Source organism: Plasmodium yoelii (assembly GCF_900002385.2).
Source record: "Plasmodium yoelii strain 17X genome assembly, chromosome: 13".
NCBI classification, from domain to species: Eukaryota; Apicomplexa; class Aconoidasida; order Haemosporida; family Plasmodiidae; genus Plasmodium; species Plasmodium yoelii.
Genome location: NC_036185.2, coordinates 52,297 through 72,116, shown reverse-complemented (window position 1 = coordinate 72,116; position 19,820 = coordinate 52,297). Strand labels below are relative to the sequence as shown.

General features: G+C 20.5%; 6 protein-coding genes across 6 annotated transcripts; 5 read left to right on the top strand and 1 right to left on the bottom strand.

Moving 5' to 3' along the window:
* Nucleotides 1-448: 448 nt before the first annotated feature.
* PY17X_1300133 (PIR protein) lies at nt 449-1,496 on the top strand (the record flags this gene model as incomplete). Its single annotated transcript, XM_034637650.1, has 3 exons — nt 449-463; nt 572-1,321; nt 1,410-1,496. The coding sequence occupies 3 exons, from the start codon at nt 449-451 to the stop codon at nt 1,494-1,496; spliced, it is 852 nt and encodes a 283-aa protein (XP_034493589.1).
* Nucleotides 1,497-3,837: 2,341 nt separating this feature from the next.
* Nucleotides 3,838-5,022, top strand: PY17X_1300125 (PIR protein; the record flags this gene model as incomplete). The annotated part of the gene is made up of 3 exons (XM_034637649.1): nt 3,838-3,855; nt 3,980-4,852; nt 4,957-5,022. The coding sequence occupies 3 exons, from the start codon at nt 3,838-3,840 to the stop codon at nt 5,020-5,022; spliced, it is 957 nt and encodes a 318-aa protein (XP_034493588.1).
* Nucleotides 5,023-7,539: 2,517 nt separating this feature from the next.
* On the top strand, nt 7,540-8,712 carry PY17X_1300119 (PIR protein; the record flags this gene model as incomplete). The annotated part of the gene is made up of 3 exons (XM_022956629.1): nt 7,540-7,554; nt 7,693-8,559; nt 8,647-8,712. The coding sequence occupies 3 exons, from the start codon at nt 7,540-7,542 to the stop codon at nt 8,710-8,712; spliced, it is 948 nt and encodes a 315-aa protein (XP_022811008.1).
* Nucleotides 8,713-11,460: 2,748 nt separating this feature from the next.
* Nucleotides 11,461-12,612, top strand: PY17X_1300111 (PIR protein; the record flags this gene model as incomplete). Its single annotated transcript, XM_022955654.2, has 3 exons — nt 11,461-11,475; nt 11,613-12,437; nt 12,526-12,612. 3 exons carry the CDS (start codon nt 11,461-11,463, stop codon nt 12,610-12,612), a joined length of 927 nt encoding a protein of 308 aa, XP_022810890.2.
* Nucleotides 12,613-14,944: 2,332 nt separating this feature from the next.
* On the top strand, nt 14,945-16,112 carry PY17X_1300105 (PIR protein; the record flags this gene model as incomplete). Its single annotated transcript, XM_022956636.1, has 3 exons — nt 14,945-14,959; nt 15,097-15,936; nt 16,026-16,112. 3 exons carry the CDS (start codon nt 14,945-14,947, stop codon nt 16,110-16,112), a joined length of 942 nt encoding a protein of 313 aa, XP_022811010.1.
* A 940-nt stretch (nt 16,113-17,052) lies between these two features.
* Nucleotides 17,053-18,549, bottom strand: PY17X_1300097 (fam-a protein; the record flags this gene model as incomplete). The annotated part of the gene is made up of 6 exons (XM_022955663.2): nt 17,053-17,127; nt 17,286-17,516; nt 17,597-17,706; nt 17,875-17,944; nt 18,037-18,283; nt 18,419-18,549. The coding sequence occupies 6 exons, from the start codon at nt 18,547-18,549 to the stop codon at nt 17,053-17,055; spliced, it is 864 nt and encodes a 287-aa protein (XP_022810892.2).
* Between the last annotated feature and the right edge of the window lie 1,271 nt (nt 18,550-19,820).

Here is a 19,820-nt window from a genome sequence, read left to right as displayed (position 1 = left end):
ATTTTTTATATTCATGCAGTATTTAAGTTTTAGAAGAACAATCATTAAAGCATAAAATATAAATATATTCCTTTTCTATGTTTAAACATACTTTAAATTATTTATAAAAGTATATATATTTTTATAACAGAGTTTTACCAGATGTTAGTAAGAATAGCATTTTTTTTTATAAAATGCATCGTATTTATATTTAATAAAAAATGTATTAAGCAACCCTCTATTTAAGGTAATTTAAATAATTGTCACAAAAAGAAATAAAACGTTCCTTTAGTAATAATATTATTTTATTATTCTATATTAATTTAATTATTGAAAAACATATAATATACTTAACTACAGACATTTTTTATATATAGGGTTAAAGTATTTGCATCACATATTGGGGACAGTGTATATAAAGCAGGATTATTTTATTCAATTTAGAAATCGAAAATAAGATTCCATTATAATGAATAAAGAAGTGGTATATGAATTTTTGATATTGTATTATATTTAAATATCATTAAACTTTATTTTAATAAAATGCTCAATAATATACATTTCTAATAATTGTTTTTAAATGTTTTCTTAGTGTGAAAAGTTTAAGAGTATATGGGACTTTTTTTCCGATACATTGGATGAAGGAGAATATAAATTTAAAGAAAAAAATTTCTTAGATAGTTATTGTAATAATTATAAATGTGAAGGTGATCTCGATAAAATTAATGCCGGATTTTATTTTTTGCTTAATCAATTCTTTTGGAGTTCTGAGTCATCGTATAATGTGCAAAATAATATAAATGTTGTTGATTATATTATTATATGGTTAAGTTATATGTTAAACCTAAAGAGTACTCAAGATGATACCATTACCAATCTAAATAATTTTTATAAAGTATATATAGAAAATCACCAAAGGTATAAAAGTTTCATTGAGGTTATAAATAAAAAAAAAGAATTGATGAATATTTCTAATGATAAAGTGTCTAAACTTTATAATTTATTTAAAATTTTATGTGAAATGTATACTAAAATTGATGAAGACAAGAAAAAATGCAATAACTATTTGAACGATGATAATGAATTTTTTGATGAATATCGAAAACTCCTTACTGATAGTGATACTGATAATGGAAATAGTTACTATAATCAACTATTGTCTACTTTATCAACTAATTATAATAAATTAAAAAATGAATGTAAACAAATTTCGTCTTTTCAACCGAAAGAAACAATGCAAAGTTCTGAAGATACATCATCAAGTTCGTCGATAGGAAACAAATTAATTTCAGTTTTATCGATATTTGGTGCAATAGGATTTCTTTTGGGAATTTCTTATAAGGTATATAATAAAGAATTTAAAAATTATTTTCATTAAATATATGCAAACGTTAACAAACAAAACATACTTTATTAAAATTTTATATTAGTATTCGTTATTTGGATTTCGGAAGCGAGCTCAAAAACAATATATAAGAGAAAAAATAAAAAATATAAAGAAGAGAATAAATCATTAATATATGATTCGAAGAGAGTGACTATTTAGGAATAGTAATAATTATTTATATATGTTAATAAACTGTCTATTGGGAAGTAATTTTACATAATTTTTATATAGTTTTTATGGTGTGGGTCAAGATTGAGGATGTATATGTGGAACTCACATTCGGGTTAGGGCTAAGTATTACATTGCATTTAATTTTTTATAATTTGAGCAATAATTTAATATATGTGTCATTCCGCATGTTTAATCACAAGATGAAATCAAAAGTCCAAATATGTAACCAAAAGGGGTCACATACCATATTTCCCATAAAGTATAATATATACAATTGTGTGTTCCTGCCGATTTAATATGATTAAAATAAAATGTCTATATTGTATATATTAATATAGATATTGATTATATATGAATTCATACTATGCTTTATCACAATTGCCTATTATATAAGCTTTGATAACCCAAAGTTATATGGAATTATGCATATCATAATATGTTTCTTTATTTGATGAAATATTTTATTTAGTAAAGCTTATAATCAGTGTCACTATTATTTTGATTTAAATTATATTACGCCAATTGAACTGTGATAATAGATATTCATAAACATCGACCGAGAATCGACAATACAACGTTATCTATAAAAGGCATTTTATTTATCTAACATTTTTAATAATCAATAAAAATATGCATATTAATAAAAAATTGCATTATAAATATATGTATACAATCCTTTTAATTTTCGGTTATATATAGTATCATTTTATGCTAAAGTATTAAATTCAAATAATAGAAATAGTTCTATATACATTAATTTATTTCCAATAAAAATATAATATTAAATTAATCACTATTAATTTTAAACTTTATAGTTTTGAGGTATAAATAAATTATATTTCAAAATAGTTAAAAAAAAATATAAGTATATTAATAAAGTTTAATATTTTGTTATAATAATTATAAATAATATGATATATTGAATGCGTTATTATTATACCCCTATAAATATAATAAATTACTCTACTAATAACTAATATTGAAATATTGCTTTATTGTGGGAAATTCATATAATCAAATATTAATATCATTGAAAAGACACATAATAATACATTATAAAGGTATCAATCTTATATATATTGTTAAAGGTCCAATTTGAGACATGTGGTTTTATATTATAAAAAAATGGATAAATAGAGAAAAGTCTAACGCCTCAACATTAAATTTCCATTTTATTATTCCATATTAACGCGTATTATATTATTAGTGTTTTACCATAGAATTAATAAAATATTGAATTTTTAATAAATTATTTGAATTTATATATATTGATAACTATAACAATAAATATATATATAATAAAAATGAACAATATAGAACATTTAACGAATATTTATCTAAATTTATATAATAAATAAATATATCTTATCTCTTTCCTCTTAAAGGACAGTACAACAACCTAATTAAATATAGTTTTCTATTATACTTTAAAACGTCACCAATAGTTATTTATATGTTTAATATTTACTAAGTATGATTTTAAAAACAATCTACATTCAAAGAATTATTTAAGCTTATAAATACGGGTTCAGTGCTAATTTTTGTTTTAAAGAATTGAAAATATGGCAAAATATATTATAAAATTACCCAATAAAGAATACTTCTAAATTGAAGTATATACGAATAAAAATAAGGTTATTTAATGCATTAAAATTCTTTTTAAATTTATCTATATTAATTACAATATAAATTTATGTAATTTGCAAAGAGATGTAAGTATACAATTTAATTTGCAAGTATTATAAAAATCAAAGTTATGTAATATTAGAAACAAGTATATAAATGTTTAATATATTTAAAAAATTACTATTTATAAACTTTTAAGGATTATAGTAATAATATATTTATTAATTTTTACATACTTACAGGTTCAGGCGTATAAATTTATTTATTAAAACATGAGAAACAAATTTGTATTCTTCTATATTGAGACATAAATATAAGGGGATACATTTTAAACTCATTATAAAATTACTTAAATTTTTATATTCAAATTATAATGGATATTATTAATAATTATGAATTTAAGGATAAATTATATTATACTTATGACCAAAATGTATTAAATATCTCTAATTTAAGGCAGTTTAGCTAATTTCCATAAATCATATATAAACTTACTATGGTGTTATATTGTATTATCACTTTGCATTAATCTTAAATTAATACATAATATAAAATGTGTTTAACTACATATAATTGTTATATATAGAATCCAAGTTTACGTCCCCTATTTTTATACAATGTATATGAAATTAATATGATGTACTTATTTTATAGTTCAAAAATAAATTTCCAATATGGCAATTAGTAAAGTGGTACATACAATTTCTTGAATAAAAACGTTTTTTATTACACATTTTTGATATTATATTATCTATAGATTAATAATAAGTTAATTTTAATGACATTTTGTTAATTTTGTTTAATATTGTTTCATAGTGCAAAAAGTTTGATACTTTGAGGAAGCTTTTTCCCGATGAATTGGATAGATCTGGAGAATATAATTTTAAAGTTGGAATGTTCAAGAGCTACTGCCCTAAAGAAAAATGTAATAACGATATTGATAAGATTAATGCTGTCTGTCTATGGTTATTTTATGATTTGTTCGGTAAATCTGGTACTTCAATTGATAATAATACTTATAAGGATGATCTTGTATGTATTATGATATGGTTAAGTTATATATTAAACTTAAAGCCATCTGATAAAATCATCACATTAAAAGATTTTTATTCTAGTCATATAAAAAATAACACGGAGTATACTAATCGTGAAGTTAATGATAAAACATATGGCAGTTATAAGGACATAATAGATAAAGTAAAGGAATATATGGATATTGATATTAATAAGATGTCTAAATTTTATGAATTACATAAATTGTTATGTAATATGTATACTGCTTACATGACAAGTAATAGTAACGATTTTTCAAAACATGCTAATAAATTTGTTGCTGAATATACACAACTCTTTAATGATATTGGTAATAATATTGACAACAGCTCATACAGTAAAATATTACGTATTTTTTCCAAATATTATAATAATTTTGGAATAGGCACTGGTTATAATACAACATCAATAAATCGTCCTTCATTACCAACACAAAAAACAGTTGAACATGTCGATATATCAGATCCTAAAGAAACTAAAACACATGGCTTCTCTAGTGGAACAGATAAACCAATTCATGTAGCTACAACCCCGAGTCTTGACACTAAGTTATCAGATTCATCATTAATAAATAAATTAATTATAGTTTTATCAATATTAATCCCAATATCAATTTTTTTAGGAATTTCTTATAAGGTAAATAAAAAGGAATTTAAAAATATAATATTAAAAAATTATTTTCATTATAAATATCCAAACGTTAACAAACAAATTATACGTTTCTTAACATTTTATATTAGTATTCGTTATTCGGATTTCGGAAACGATCTCAAAAACAATATTTAAGAGAAAAGATTAAAAAATAAAGAAGAAAAGGGATCATTAATTTATGACTCTGAAAATAGCGATCAATATACTTTAATATATTTTTATATTTGGAAATAACAAATTTTTATCAAAATGTTTGCATAATTTTTATATATTTTTATGTTTTGGGTCAGGGTGAGGTTATGTTTGTAGAACTCATATTGGGGTTAGGGTTAAGTATTATGTTGTATTTAATTTTTAATAATTTTATAATATTTATTGATCTGTAAATGTTGATCAAATATATTTACCATTTCCATATGCTTAGTCTTGAGTTGAAGTCTAAATGTGCAACAAAAAAGGGGGTATGGTCATTAACATGAAAAGGACCACATAACCTTTTTTCATAAGTTATAATATAAATAATTGAGTATTCATATCGATTTAATATTATTAAAAAAAATGTCTATATTGCATATATTAATATAGATATTTGCTATATCATAATTCCTATTATATAAAATTTGTTAATCATAACTATATTGAATTATGCATAACACAATATGTTTCTTTATTTGATGAAAATTTTATTTAGTAAAACTTATAATTTGTATCATATTTGTTTTAAATTAAATTATATTACGCCATCATAACTGTAATAATAGCATTATATATGAGTCTGAGTGTGAATTATAAGATGATTCATTTTGAATATTCATCTACATTACACTATATATGCATATTAATACATTGGTTTTTAAGATTAATTAAACATATTACCAATATATAATAGGTAATCATAAAATATATATTCATAAATATCGATCGAAAATCGACAATATAACATAATCTATAAAAAATGTTTTATGTATCTAACATTTTTAATAATCAATAAAAATATCCATATTAATAAAAAATTAAATTATAGATATATGTATACTATTCTTTTAATTTTCGATTATATATAATATAATTTTCTTTATATTTATATTAAGGTTTTAAATTCAAATTATGGAAATAGTTCTATATACATTAATTTATTTCGCATAAAGGTATAACATTAGATTAATCACTATTAATTTGTAAATTTTAAAGATATGAGGTATATATAAATTATATTTTAAAATAGTTAATATAATTGCATATAATAATATTAATAAAATTTAATATTGTATTTTGTTCTAGCAATTATAAATAATATGGTAGGTAAAATGCATTATTATATATACCTATACATATAATCTAATAAAATACTCTATCAATAATTAATATTTAAATATTTTTTTATTGTGGAAACTTCACATAATTAAATGTTAATATTATATAAACGACACATAATAATACATTATAAAGGTATCATTGTTATATATTTTTTAAAGATCCAATTTGGAATTTGTAGTTTTATATTTTAAAAAGATGGATAAATTGTGAAAAGGGTAACGATTCAACGTTAAATTTCCTTTTATTATTCCATATTATATTATCATTGTCTTTTGTAGAATTAATAAAATATAGAATTTTTAATAAATTATTTGAATGTATATACATTGATAACTATAGCAATAGAATATATAAGATAAAAATGAACAATTCAGAACATTTAGCAAATATTTATTTAAATTTATATATTAAAATAGCAAATATATCTTATCTCTCTCCTCTTAAAGGCAATATAACAACCTAATTAAACATATTTTTATATTATACTTTAAAATTTGCATCAATAGTTATTTATGTATTAATATTTACTATGTATGATTTTAAAATCAATTTACATTTAAAGACTTATTTAATCTTATAAATACGGGTTCAGTGCTAATATTTGTTTTAAGGAATGGAAAATATGCATAAAATAGTTTATAAAATTGCCAAATAAATAATATTTATAAATTGGAATATGTATGAATAAAAATAAAGTTATAGGATTCATTAAAATGAATTATGAATTTATCTACATTCATTAAAAACAATATAAATTTATATAATTTGCATAAAGATGTAAGTAACATAACTTAACTTGAAAACACTATAATTTTAATAAAACATGGTATATAGTATTAGAAACAAGTATATAAATATTTAATATATTTAAAAATTTACTATTTATATACTTTTAAGGGTTATAGTAATAATGGACTTCTTAATTGTTTCGATTTTTGTAGTATATTAGTTTTTGGGAACCACTTATTAAAACAAAAGATATGATATTGTTTATTTTCTATATTAAAGCATATATATAAGAAGATATATTCTAAATTCATTACAATGTTACTTTAATTTTTATAATAATGCTCATATGAGTGTTATTAAGGATAACAATTTATACAAAATTGTATTATATATACATATGGTAAAAAATGTATTAAGCACCCCCCAAAATAAGGCAATTATCTAACTACAATAAATTATATATTGTTCCATATAATCTTTAAATTATTATTAAAAATGATAATAACATGTTTAACCATAGACAAATTTATGCTATGGTTCAATTATTTTGTCATTTATTAAGCTCAAAATATATAAAATAATATGATGTTACATAATCTACATATTATAAAAAAAATAAAATTACAATGAATTATACCCTGGTATATAAATTTTTTTAATAAAATTCGCTTTTCCTTATATTTTTCGATGTTATATTACTTATAAATTTTATTAAATTTGATTTTATAACAGTTTCATTAACATATATTTTTATTATACTTTTTAAAATATTTTCTTAGTGTATGAGGTTTGATAACTTGAGAAAATTTTTACCCGATGAATTAAACATATCTACAAAGAATGATATTAATAGTTTAGGGAATATTAAGAATTATTGCTCTAATGGAGAATCAGGGGGAACAGGATGTAAGACTAATCTCGATAAGATAAATGGTGCTTGCCTATGGTTGTTCGACCAATTGCTTGTGAAAAATAAAAAAAATATCGACATGGCTGAATACATTATTATATGGTTAAGTTATATGCTAAATCTAAAAAAAGAAAACGAAATAACCAAATTAAACGATTTTTATAGTAAGTATATAGAAAATAATAAGCATTATACTAATTGTAATAATGATCGTGGAGATTGTAGTAATTTATTAAAAAATAATACAGGATATACAAATTATAAGGAAATCATAGATAAAAAAAAGGAATTGCTGAGTATTAATTCTGGGGATATGTCTAAATTTTATGATGCATTTAAATCATTATGCAATATGTATACTGAACTTGTTGCAGGAAACTCAAAATGTGAGAAATGTTTAGAAAATGCTAAAAAATTTGTTAAAACGTATGATGAACTTAACAAAAATCCTAATATTACTAAAGATAGTCCCTATTATCAAGTATTGTCTACATTATCAAATGATTATCATAATTTTAAAAATTATTGTAATGATAATAGCGTTGATTGTAACGATATTCCATCCCTTTCACCGATAAACACAACAAAAAATAGTATACAAAGTTCTGCACATAATGGACAAAGTTTTGAGAAAATTTCTGAAGTTACATCATCAAGTTCGTCGATAACAAACAAATTAATTCCAGTTTTATCGATAATTATTGCAATGCCAATATTCTTGGGAATTTTTTATAAGGTAAATAATAAGGAATTAAAAAAAAAATTATTATATATATGCAAACATTAACAAAAAAACCATATGTTTATCAACCTTTTATATTAGTATTCGTTATTTGGATTTCGTAAACGATTTCAAAAACAAAAATTAAGAGAAAATATAAAAAAATAAAGAAGAAAATAGATCATTAATAAATTATTCTGAATATGACGATTGATTTATTTTAAGAAACTGTCTATTGGGGAGTAATTTTTGATCATAGTTTTTATATTGTTTTTATGTTGTAGGTCAGGGTTGTGCTTGCGGAACCCATATTTGGGTTAGGATTAAGTATTATATTGTATTAATTTTTTATAATTCGAACACTAATTAAATATATGTATCATCCCGTATGTTTAATCAAGAGATGATGCCCAAATATTCAACCCCCAATTGGGATAAGCTAATATAAATGGGGTTGTATAACATTTTTTCATAATTTCTAATATATATAATTTAGTGTTCATATCGATTTAATATGATTAAAAAAAATGTCTATATTGGATATATTAATTCATATTATGATATATGATAATTATTTATTATATAAAGCTTGTTAATCATAACTATATTGAATTATGCATAACACAATATGTTTCTTTGTTGATAAAACATTTATTTAGTAAAACTTATTATTTGTATCATATTTGTTTTAATTTCAATTATATTACGCCAACTGAACTGTAATAATAGAATTATATATGAGGTTGAATATTAATTATATGATGATTCATTTGGAACAATTTCCTACATTACAATATATATTCGGATTAACATATGTGTTTTTGGCATTAATAAGTACAGTACTAATATATAATAGATAATCATAAAATATAGACGTATGGTATATCGATCGAGATTCGACAATACAACAATGCCTATAAAATATATTTTATGCATCTAACATTTTTAGTAATACAACAAATCGCACTATATATACAATATTTTTTATGTTTTAATTTTAGTAACTATTCTCTTTTGTATTAAATTTAATTAGTATTAATAGAGTTTCTTTATACGCTTTAATTTATCATAAAGTTATAACATTATATTAATTACTATTAATTTTTAAACTTTATAGATTTGAAGTATATATAAATTATATTTTAAAATAGTTAAAAAATAAAATATAAGTATAAGAATAAAATTTAATATCATATTTTGTTCTAATAATTATAAACAACCTGATATATAAAATTAACGTTATTGTTATAATATATATAATATTGTATAAATGACTAAAACTGAAATATGGTAAATTTGTGAAACATATACAATTACATATTAATGCAAAGTATAATGGTATTTAATAATTAATTTAATTTGAATTAATAATATTTTTATTAGGTTATTATATATATAAAATTCACAAATATATTGTTATTGCTAAATAATATGTTCTAAATACTATACTTTAAAACAATGAAACAAAAAAATTAGTAATTGATTTAAAGTATTTTGATTAAGCGCATTAATTATTCCGTTGTACTATACAGTGATATAGCAGTAACAATAATAATAGTAATAACAATAGAAAAACGTATTAAATACGAACAAACCATTAAATTCATTTGATACACTATATGGGTATAAATTCATCATATATAGTATTAAAGGTATGGTAAGATTAAAATTGTATTCATGCAAAATCAAATGAAATATTATAACACTTATTTAAGTAAGATTTAATGCTATAATATTAGAATTAATACTACCAAGAAAGTTAATATTAATAATTTTATAGTTTTCTTAAAAATATAGTTTATTATAAAATATAAAAGTAAACTATATATTTAGAAAATAATTCTAAGGCATTTTTAATGTATACACGAATTGAAAGCTTTAATGTTAAAGGCATACAATAAATCATTAGCTATATAGAATAGGTAAATTTAATATGGCTATATTCTTGTCTTAAAAAAGTATAATTCCCTTATCTCTCCTATCTAAAATGTAAATACAACAATTTAATTACGCATAGTTTTATATTATACTTTAAAGTTTGCATCAATAGTTATTTATGTATTAATATTTACTAAGTATCATTTTAAAAACAATATGCATTAAAAGTCTTATTTAAGCATATAAATACGATTTCAGTGCTAATTGTCGTTTTAAACCGTGAGAAAGATGTGCAAAATATATTATAAAATTATATAATAAGGTATATTTCTAAATTTAATTATATAGGAATAAAACTAAAGTTATTGAAAATGTTAAAAATAATTAGAATTGATATATATTAAATAAAAATAATATTAAAATTATTTATATCCAATTAAAAAAGGGAACAATGCAACTTAATTCGAAAATAATATAATTTTAATTAAACATGGTATATAGTATTAGAAACAACTATATAAATATTTAATATACTTTAAAAAATTACTAATTATATACTTTTAAGGATTATAGTAATAATATAATTTTTCATTTTTTAGATTTATACAGTATTTAAGTTTTAGAATTGAAATCATTAAAACATAAAAAATAAATAGATTCTTTTTCTATGTTCAAACATACTTTAAATTCATTATAAAATTATATTAATTTTTATAATAAAGTTATACCATATTTTATTAATAATAGTAATTTTTTGGATAAAATGCATCATATTTATATTTAACCAAAACTGTATTAAGCATCCCTCTATTTAAGGTAATTTAGCTAATCGTCATAAAATAAGTATAATATGATTTTAGTAATACTACTATTTTATTATCCTATATTAATTTAATTATTGAAAAACTTATAATATATTTAACTACAGACATTTGTTATATATAGGGTTATAGTATTAGCATCACATATTTGGTATAGTATATATAAAAACAGCATGATTTTATTCAATTTACAAATCAAAAATAATATCCCATTATAATGGATGCCAAAGTGGTATATGCAATTTTTAATAATAATAATTTCCTTTACATTTTTTTATATTGTATTACATATAAATATCATTAAACTTTATTTTAATCAAATGTTCAATAATATACATTTCTAATATTTGTTTTTAAATGTTTTCTTAGTGTGAAAAGTTTATGAGTATATGGGAGTTTTTCCCCGATAAATTGAATAAAGGAAAATACGAATTTATAAATAACAATTTCTTAGATGGTTATTGTGTTAGTTATCGTTGTGATAATGATTTCGAAAAAATTAGTGCTGGATTATTTTATTTGATTAATCAATTCTTTGGCCCTTCTGGTTTGTTTAAGAATAATGCAAAAAGTAACCCCTATATTGTTGATTACATTATGATATGGTTAAGTTATATGTTAAGCCTAAAGGAAAATATATCAAACGACAGTCTAAAATATTTTTATAATACAGATATACAAAATAATCAAAAATATACAAATTCTATAGCGGGTTTTACGGAGTATAATAATTATAAGGAACTTTTAGACGATAAAAAAATTGTGAATATTGATATTAATAATATGTCTAAATTTTATGATATATTTAAATCATTATGTACCATGTATAATGGATTTAATGATAGCACGTCAGATTGCACAAAATATTTGGATGATGCTAATGAATTTGCTAAAAAATATAATGAACTTAGTAAAGATTCTAGTATTGCTAATGATAGTTTCTGTAATAAAATATTGTGTACTTTATCAAATGATTATGATAATTTTAAAAAGAAATGCAAAGACAGTTCATCCTTTCCAACGATAGACAAATCAAATATTACTTCAAAATGTCCTGAACAAACTTCTGAACAAAATTTAATTTCTGCAGTAATTTCTGAAGATGTGGGATCAAGTTCGTCGATAGGAAACAAATTATTTACAGTTTTATCGATATTTGGTGCATTAGCATTTCTTTTAGGAATTTCTTATAAGGTAAATAATAAGGAATTTAAAAACTATTTGCATTAAATATATGCAAACGTTAACAAAAAATCATATGTTTCTTAACATTTTACATTAGTATTCGTTATTTGGATTTCGGAAACGATTTCAAAAACAAAAATTAAGAGAAAAGCTAAAAAATATAAAGAAGAGAATAAATCATTAATATAAGATTCGAAGAATAATGATTATTCCAGGAATAGTAATAATTATTGATATATTTTAAGAAACTGTCTATTGGGGAGTAATTTTTTTCCAATTTTTGCATAATTTTATATAGTTTTTATGTTAAGGGTCAGGGTTGTGTTTATGAAACCCATATTCGGGTTAGGGCTAAGCATTATATTGTATTAACTTTTTATAATTTGAACACTAATTAAATATATGTACCATTTCCGTATGTTTAATCACAAGATGAAGTTCAAAAGTCAAAATATGCAAACAAAAGGAGAATAATCTAATATGAAAGGGGCCAATACCATATTTCTCATAAACTATAATATATACAATTATGTGTTCATGCCGATTTAATATGATTAAAATAAAATGTCTATATTGCATATATTAATATAGATATTGATTATATATGAATTCATATTATATATATCATAATTACCTATTATATAAGCCTTGATAACCCAGAGCTATATTGAATTATGCATATCATAATATGTTGCTTTATTTTATGAAAATTTTATTTAGTAGAACTTATGATTTGTATCATGTTTATTTTAATGTAAATCATGTTATCCAACTGAACTGTAATAATAGATATTCATAAAATATCGATCGAGAATCGAGAATACAACATTATCTATAAAAGGCATTTTATGCATCTAACATTTTTAATAATCAATAAAAATATGCATATTCATAAAAAAATAAATTATAGATATATGTAAACTATCCTTTAAAATAACAATTATGTATAGTATCATTTTATCCTAATGTTTTAAATTTAAATAATAGAGATATTAATATATACATTAATTTATTTACTATAAAGGTATACTATTGGATTAATCACTATTAATTTTGAACTTTATAATTTTGAGGTATAAATAAATTATATTTTAAAATAGTTAAAAAATAAAATATAAGTATATTAATAATTTTTTTTATCATATTTTGTTCTAATAATTATAAATAATATGATAGATAGAATAACGTTAATGTTATATGCCTATACATATAAACTGGTAAAATATTATTCAATAACTAATATTGAAATATTGTTATATTGTGAAACCTTCATATAATTAAATACTGATATTAATTTTATAGAGAAGGCAAATAATAATACATTATAAAGGTATCAATTTATATATTTTGTTAAATATCCAATTTTAATTTGTAATTTTACATTATAAAAATATGAATCAATGATGAAAGAATTAAAGATTCAATTCATGTTAAATATCATTTAATTATTCATATTAACGCATATTATATTGTTGTTGTTTTACTATAGAATTAATAAAATATAGAAAATTTAACGAATTATTTTAATGTATATCCATTGATAATTATAACAATAAAATATATAAGATAAGAATGAACAATGTAGAGCACATAAATAATATTTATATAAATATATATATATTAAAGAGCTAATATATCTTATCTCTCTCCTATTATAGGGTAAAATAATGACATAATCAAACATAGTTTTATATTATACTTTAAAATATCATCAGTAGGTATATTTGTTTAATATTTACTAAGCATTATTTTAAAAATAATATGCATTCAAAGACTTATTTAAGCTTATAAATATGGGTTCAGTGCTAATATTTGTTTTAAGGAAAGGATGACAAAATATATTATAAAATTACCCAATAAAGTATATTTCTAAAACGGAATGTGTAAGAATAAAAATAAAGTTATTGAAAATGTTAACTATAATTGGAATGGATATATATTAAATAAAAACAATATAAATTTAAGTATATGCAATTTATTTTGAAAATACTATAATTTTAATAAAACATGGTATATAGTATTAGAAACAAGTATATACGTATTTAATATATTTAAAAAAATAACTATTTATATACTTTAAGGATTATAGTAATAATGGGTTTCTTAATTGTTTCGATTTTTGCAGTATATTAAAACAAAAGATATGACGTTGTTTATTTTCCATATTAAAGCATATGTATAAGACGATATATTTTTAATTCGTTAAATTGTTGTTTTAATTTTTATAATAATGCTCATATGCGTGTTATTAAGGATAACAATTTATGTAAAATTGTATCTATACACATATGGTAAAAAATGTATTAAACACCCCCCAAAATAAGGCAATTATCTAACTACAATAAATTATATATTGTTCCATATTATCTTTAAATTAACATTAAAAATGATAATAAAATGTTTAACCATAGACAATTTTATGCTATGTTCAATTATTTTGTCATTTATTAAGCGTAAAAAATATAAAATAATATGATGTTATATAATCTACATATTATAAACAAAATAAAATTACAATGGATTATGACCTGGTATCTGCATTTTTTAATAAAATTTGCTTTTACTTGTATTTTTTGATATTATGTTGCCTATAAAATTTATTAAATTTTATTTTATAAGAATTTCATTAACATATATTTGTATTATACTTTTTTAAATGTTTTCTTAGTGTAAACAGTTTGATACATTGAGAAACTATTTACCCGATGAATTAGAAAAACATGAATCAGTTGATTTTAATCAAAACGAGAATATTAAGTATTACTGCCCTAATGGAGTTACAGGAAATAAATGTGAGACTGATATCGATAAAATTAAGGCTGGATGTTTATGGTTGTTTGAGCAATTGTTTGTGGAAAATAAAAAAAATATCAATACTGTTCAATACATTATCATATGGTTAAGTTATAAACTAAATCAAAAGACGTATGGCGAAATCAAGGATTTAAATGATTTTTACACTAAATGTATAGAAAATAATACGCATTATACTAGTTGTAAACAAGGTGGTGTAGATTGTAGTAAGAAATTAAATGATAATATAGGTTATAATAATTATAAGGAAATCATAGATAAAAGAAAGGGATTGTTGAGTACTAATATTAAAAATATGTCTAAAATTTATGATGCATTTAAACTATTATGTAACATATATACTGAACTTGGTGGAAGCAACACAGAAAATAAAAAATATTTAGAAAATGCTAGTAAATTTGTTGAAAACTATAATAAACTTAATGAAGATTCTGATAATACTGAAGATGGCGCCTATTATCAAGTATTGTATACATTACCAAATGATTATATTAATTTAAAAGATTATTGTCATAGTAATAGGATTGATTGTAACAGTATTCCACCCCTTATACCGACAGAAACAGAAGAAAATGATATGCAAAGTTCTGAAAAAAATTGTGATGATACACCAAGCTTGTCGATAGTAAAAAAATTAATTCTAGCTTTATTAATATTCAGTGCAATATCAATCTTTTTGGGAATTTTTTTTAAGGTAAATAATAAGAAATTTAAAAATTATTTTCATTAAATATATGCAAACGTTAACAAAAAAATCGTACACTTCTTAACATTTTATATTAGTGTTCGTTATTTGTATTACGGAAAAGAGCTCAAAAAGAATATTTAAGAGAAAAACTAAAAAATATAAAGAAGAGAATGAATCATTAATATATTATTCGAAGAGTATTGACTATTTCAGGAATAGTAACAATGATTGATATATTTAAGAAACTGCCTATTTGGAAGTAATTTTTGCATAATTTTTATATAGTTTTTATGTTCTCGAACTCATATTGGGGTTAGGGTTAAGTATTATATTGTATTTAATTTGAATAATTTTATAATATTTATTAGTTTAAGGAATTGTTTTAAAGGTTTAGGGTTATATTGAATTATATATATCATAAAATGGTCATGTTATGAATATTTTTATTTAACGAAACTCCTTATTTTCATTCTACATTTATGTTATATTTTATTTTTTCTATGAATGTATATGAAATAGTTTTTTAAAGCAAAAATGTTTTAGTTGGTTTATTATAATGTTCACATAATGTGTGTAAAATATATTGGTATTATATGGTTTAAATAACAATATAAAAAATGATTACATCAACGTAACATTTATATTGAATCATTCTGACCATCTTATTAATTTCATTACTATAAATAATATTAAAATCAAATATCACTTACAAATAAAGAATCGTTTAAATATATGGCACATTAGCCAAAGTTTTAGCCTATGATGATGTTTATGTTTGTAAACAAAAAAAAGGTGATAAGAATTAAATGAAAGGAATATCATGAATAATAACAATTCTATTTGTAGTATTCACGAAATTAATATGTATAGATACATTCTAATATTAAAAGACAAACAAATAATATATATATAAAACGTTATAATATTAAAAGACAAAAAAATAATATATATAAAACATTATAATATTAAAAGACAAAAAAATAATATATATATATAACATTCTTAAAACAAAAGAACATTTTATGATGATAATTTAAAGGAATTATTATGCACATAAACAAATCGTTTTATTAACATAAATTTTCTAATATTAGGCGGTGAAAAATATATATGAAATATATGCTATTTTTGAGGGGAAAAATTATTTAAAGCTTTTCTAATCATGCGTTTTAGGAAACTGGGGGCATAGCGATCAATCTAAGAAAAAAAACATAAATGGATGAATATATAAAATGTTTATATTTTTTTTGCAAGTTATAATATATATTATAAATGTGTACATTTATTTAAAATAATGTTTTTTTAGCAATTGTTGAAATAAACTATTATGTTTCTAAAATTTGTATATTGATTACAGATTCGACATGGGTGACATCAAGATATTTGTCTTTTTTTTCAATGATATATCCAGCTATGTTAACAAATGTTTTTTTTAAGTATCCTTTTCTAATATCATCTTCAGAATTAATGTCAGTTTTGAATAAATTTGCGCTTTTTACGATTTCGTTTTCATATTTTTCATTGGAAGGGTTGTGATCATTTATATTTGCTGAAGTCATGACAATTATAGTTTTGTTTTCTGATATCTACAAAATTAATAAAAGTGTATTTGAATAATATGAGAATTGCGATTTACAACGAAATAGAAGAAGAAAGTTTTGCTTACTTCAAATTTTGCAGCTAAAGCATAAAAATATTTCTCACGAGACCATGGCCATTTTCTGGAACGTTGTTGTATCATTACTAAATTTGGAGTGTACATACGGACAATTTTTCCTAAAAACGTATTATAAAATTGCATATATATAATTAAAATATGATAAGTTTGAATATGTGGGAAAGAATAAATAGTATAGTATAACAATGGCAATAATAAATTACGAAATGTCGAATAAATAGTAACAATATTATGTTAATTTGGGTAATTATTTATGTTTTGTATACTTTTAACCGAGCCTATATACAAAAAATGATCACTATCGGGATCCCAATACTTGTTTATTATTTTATTATACTAATGGAAATAAAGAGAAATATATATATATTATAATTATTTTTTAATTTCAATTTGGTTTATAACTTTTAATCCTGTTTGTTAATTGATACCATATCTGGATTATCAACTATATATTGTTTTTTTTCAACATTTGTATTATATTGATATTTTACATTATCAAAGCGCACATAATCAGTATAATATATTTTATATAATCCATAATCAACTATATTTGTAGTATGATATTCTAATTGTATTAAAGCTTCTTTCATAACATTGCATGCATTTTTAGTTTCTTTGGGATCGTTACATAATAGGTGTTTGTTTTTTTCATATACTTCTTCTGAACTATCATTGCTAAAAATGAACATATTTTTAATGTGTACAAAAATAAAGTTATTGTATTTTAATATTTTTGCAAAGACGTACACATTTAATATTTTCATAATGAAATATGTAATATATATTATATATATTGTTGTATTTTCTTACGTATGATAATGATTTATTGATTTGGGTTTTGTATCTTTTTTTAGAGAAAGCTCGATTACAAGGGTTTTATTATTAACACATAGGGGGATGGTTAAAAGAAAAAAAACAATTTTAATATAAAACTTATTCATTTTTGAACATTGCAAACAAAATATTAAAATATATATCAGTATTTTTTTAATTCAAAATTAACTCGGAAATCTGTACAAGTATAATTAAAATTGAAGCTAATCATTTTCTCCAATAAAGTATAAAAACTATTATTTAAACGGTAAATGTGTTCTTTTATCATATTCATAAGTTTAATATATTTTTTATTTAAATAATTCAACCACAAAACGACATCAATAACAGAAGCTTTCATAAATAATGGATATCAAAAATAAATAACTTTAATTATATAATTGATATTTTTAAATATAGCATTATGAATACATATATTTTATATTTTTATGATTGATCAAACTCAATTTAAAATTTACAAAACAGTTCATTACGTATGGAAATACACATATACTTACATTAATAAATAAAATATCATAGTACTATAAATATTATATTAAATAATTTAATATGAGAAATGCAGTTAATTCTAATATTACTAATACTATTATAATAACAACGTTTTTTACCTTTTCATAATAGTAGTATGATAAAACTTATACTATGAGAATCATGTATTTTGTGATTTTTTTATCACTTTTAATACAAATTTTACTAAACATTTTTCTAGCAAAATTATTAATTTTATAAAAATTATTTATTGGTAGTAATGTTGACACACATGTCATTTTATAAATGAATACATTGTAATTTTCTTTTTAATAATAAAACAAAGTATAAAGTTAAAAAGGATATAAATAAAATATAAAGTAAAATATGAAATAAAATAATGAAACATAAAGTTGTAAAGTCAAGAAATATATAATGTAATTAATTTGTTTTTTAATTATAATATTCTTGATGTCGAGGTGTTCATGTATTATGGATCAAGGTTATGTTTATGGTTCTGGGATATTGTAATTACATTTTTTATAATTGAATATATTTATGATTAAATTTTTATAATTGAATATATTTATGATTAAATTTTTATAATTAAATATATTTATGATTAAATTTTTATAATTAAATATATTTATGATTAAATTTTTATAATTAAATATATTTATGGTTGTGTATGATAATCTGGAGATGATGTGTAAATATAGAAGGAAAAAAGGAGTAGTATGATTAATATGAAATAGGTGATAATATTTTTTTGATAAAGTATAATATATAAATTTAAAATGATTAAAATTATTAAAATAATATATTAGATATATAAATATTGGTTATATATGAAGTGATATTATGTATATGATAATTGTCTATTATATAAAAGTTGTTAATCAGGGGGTGT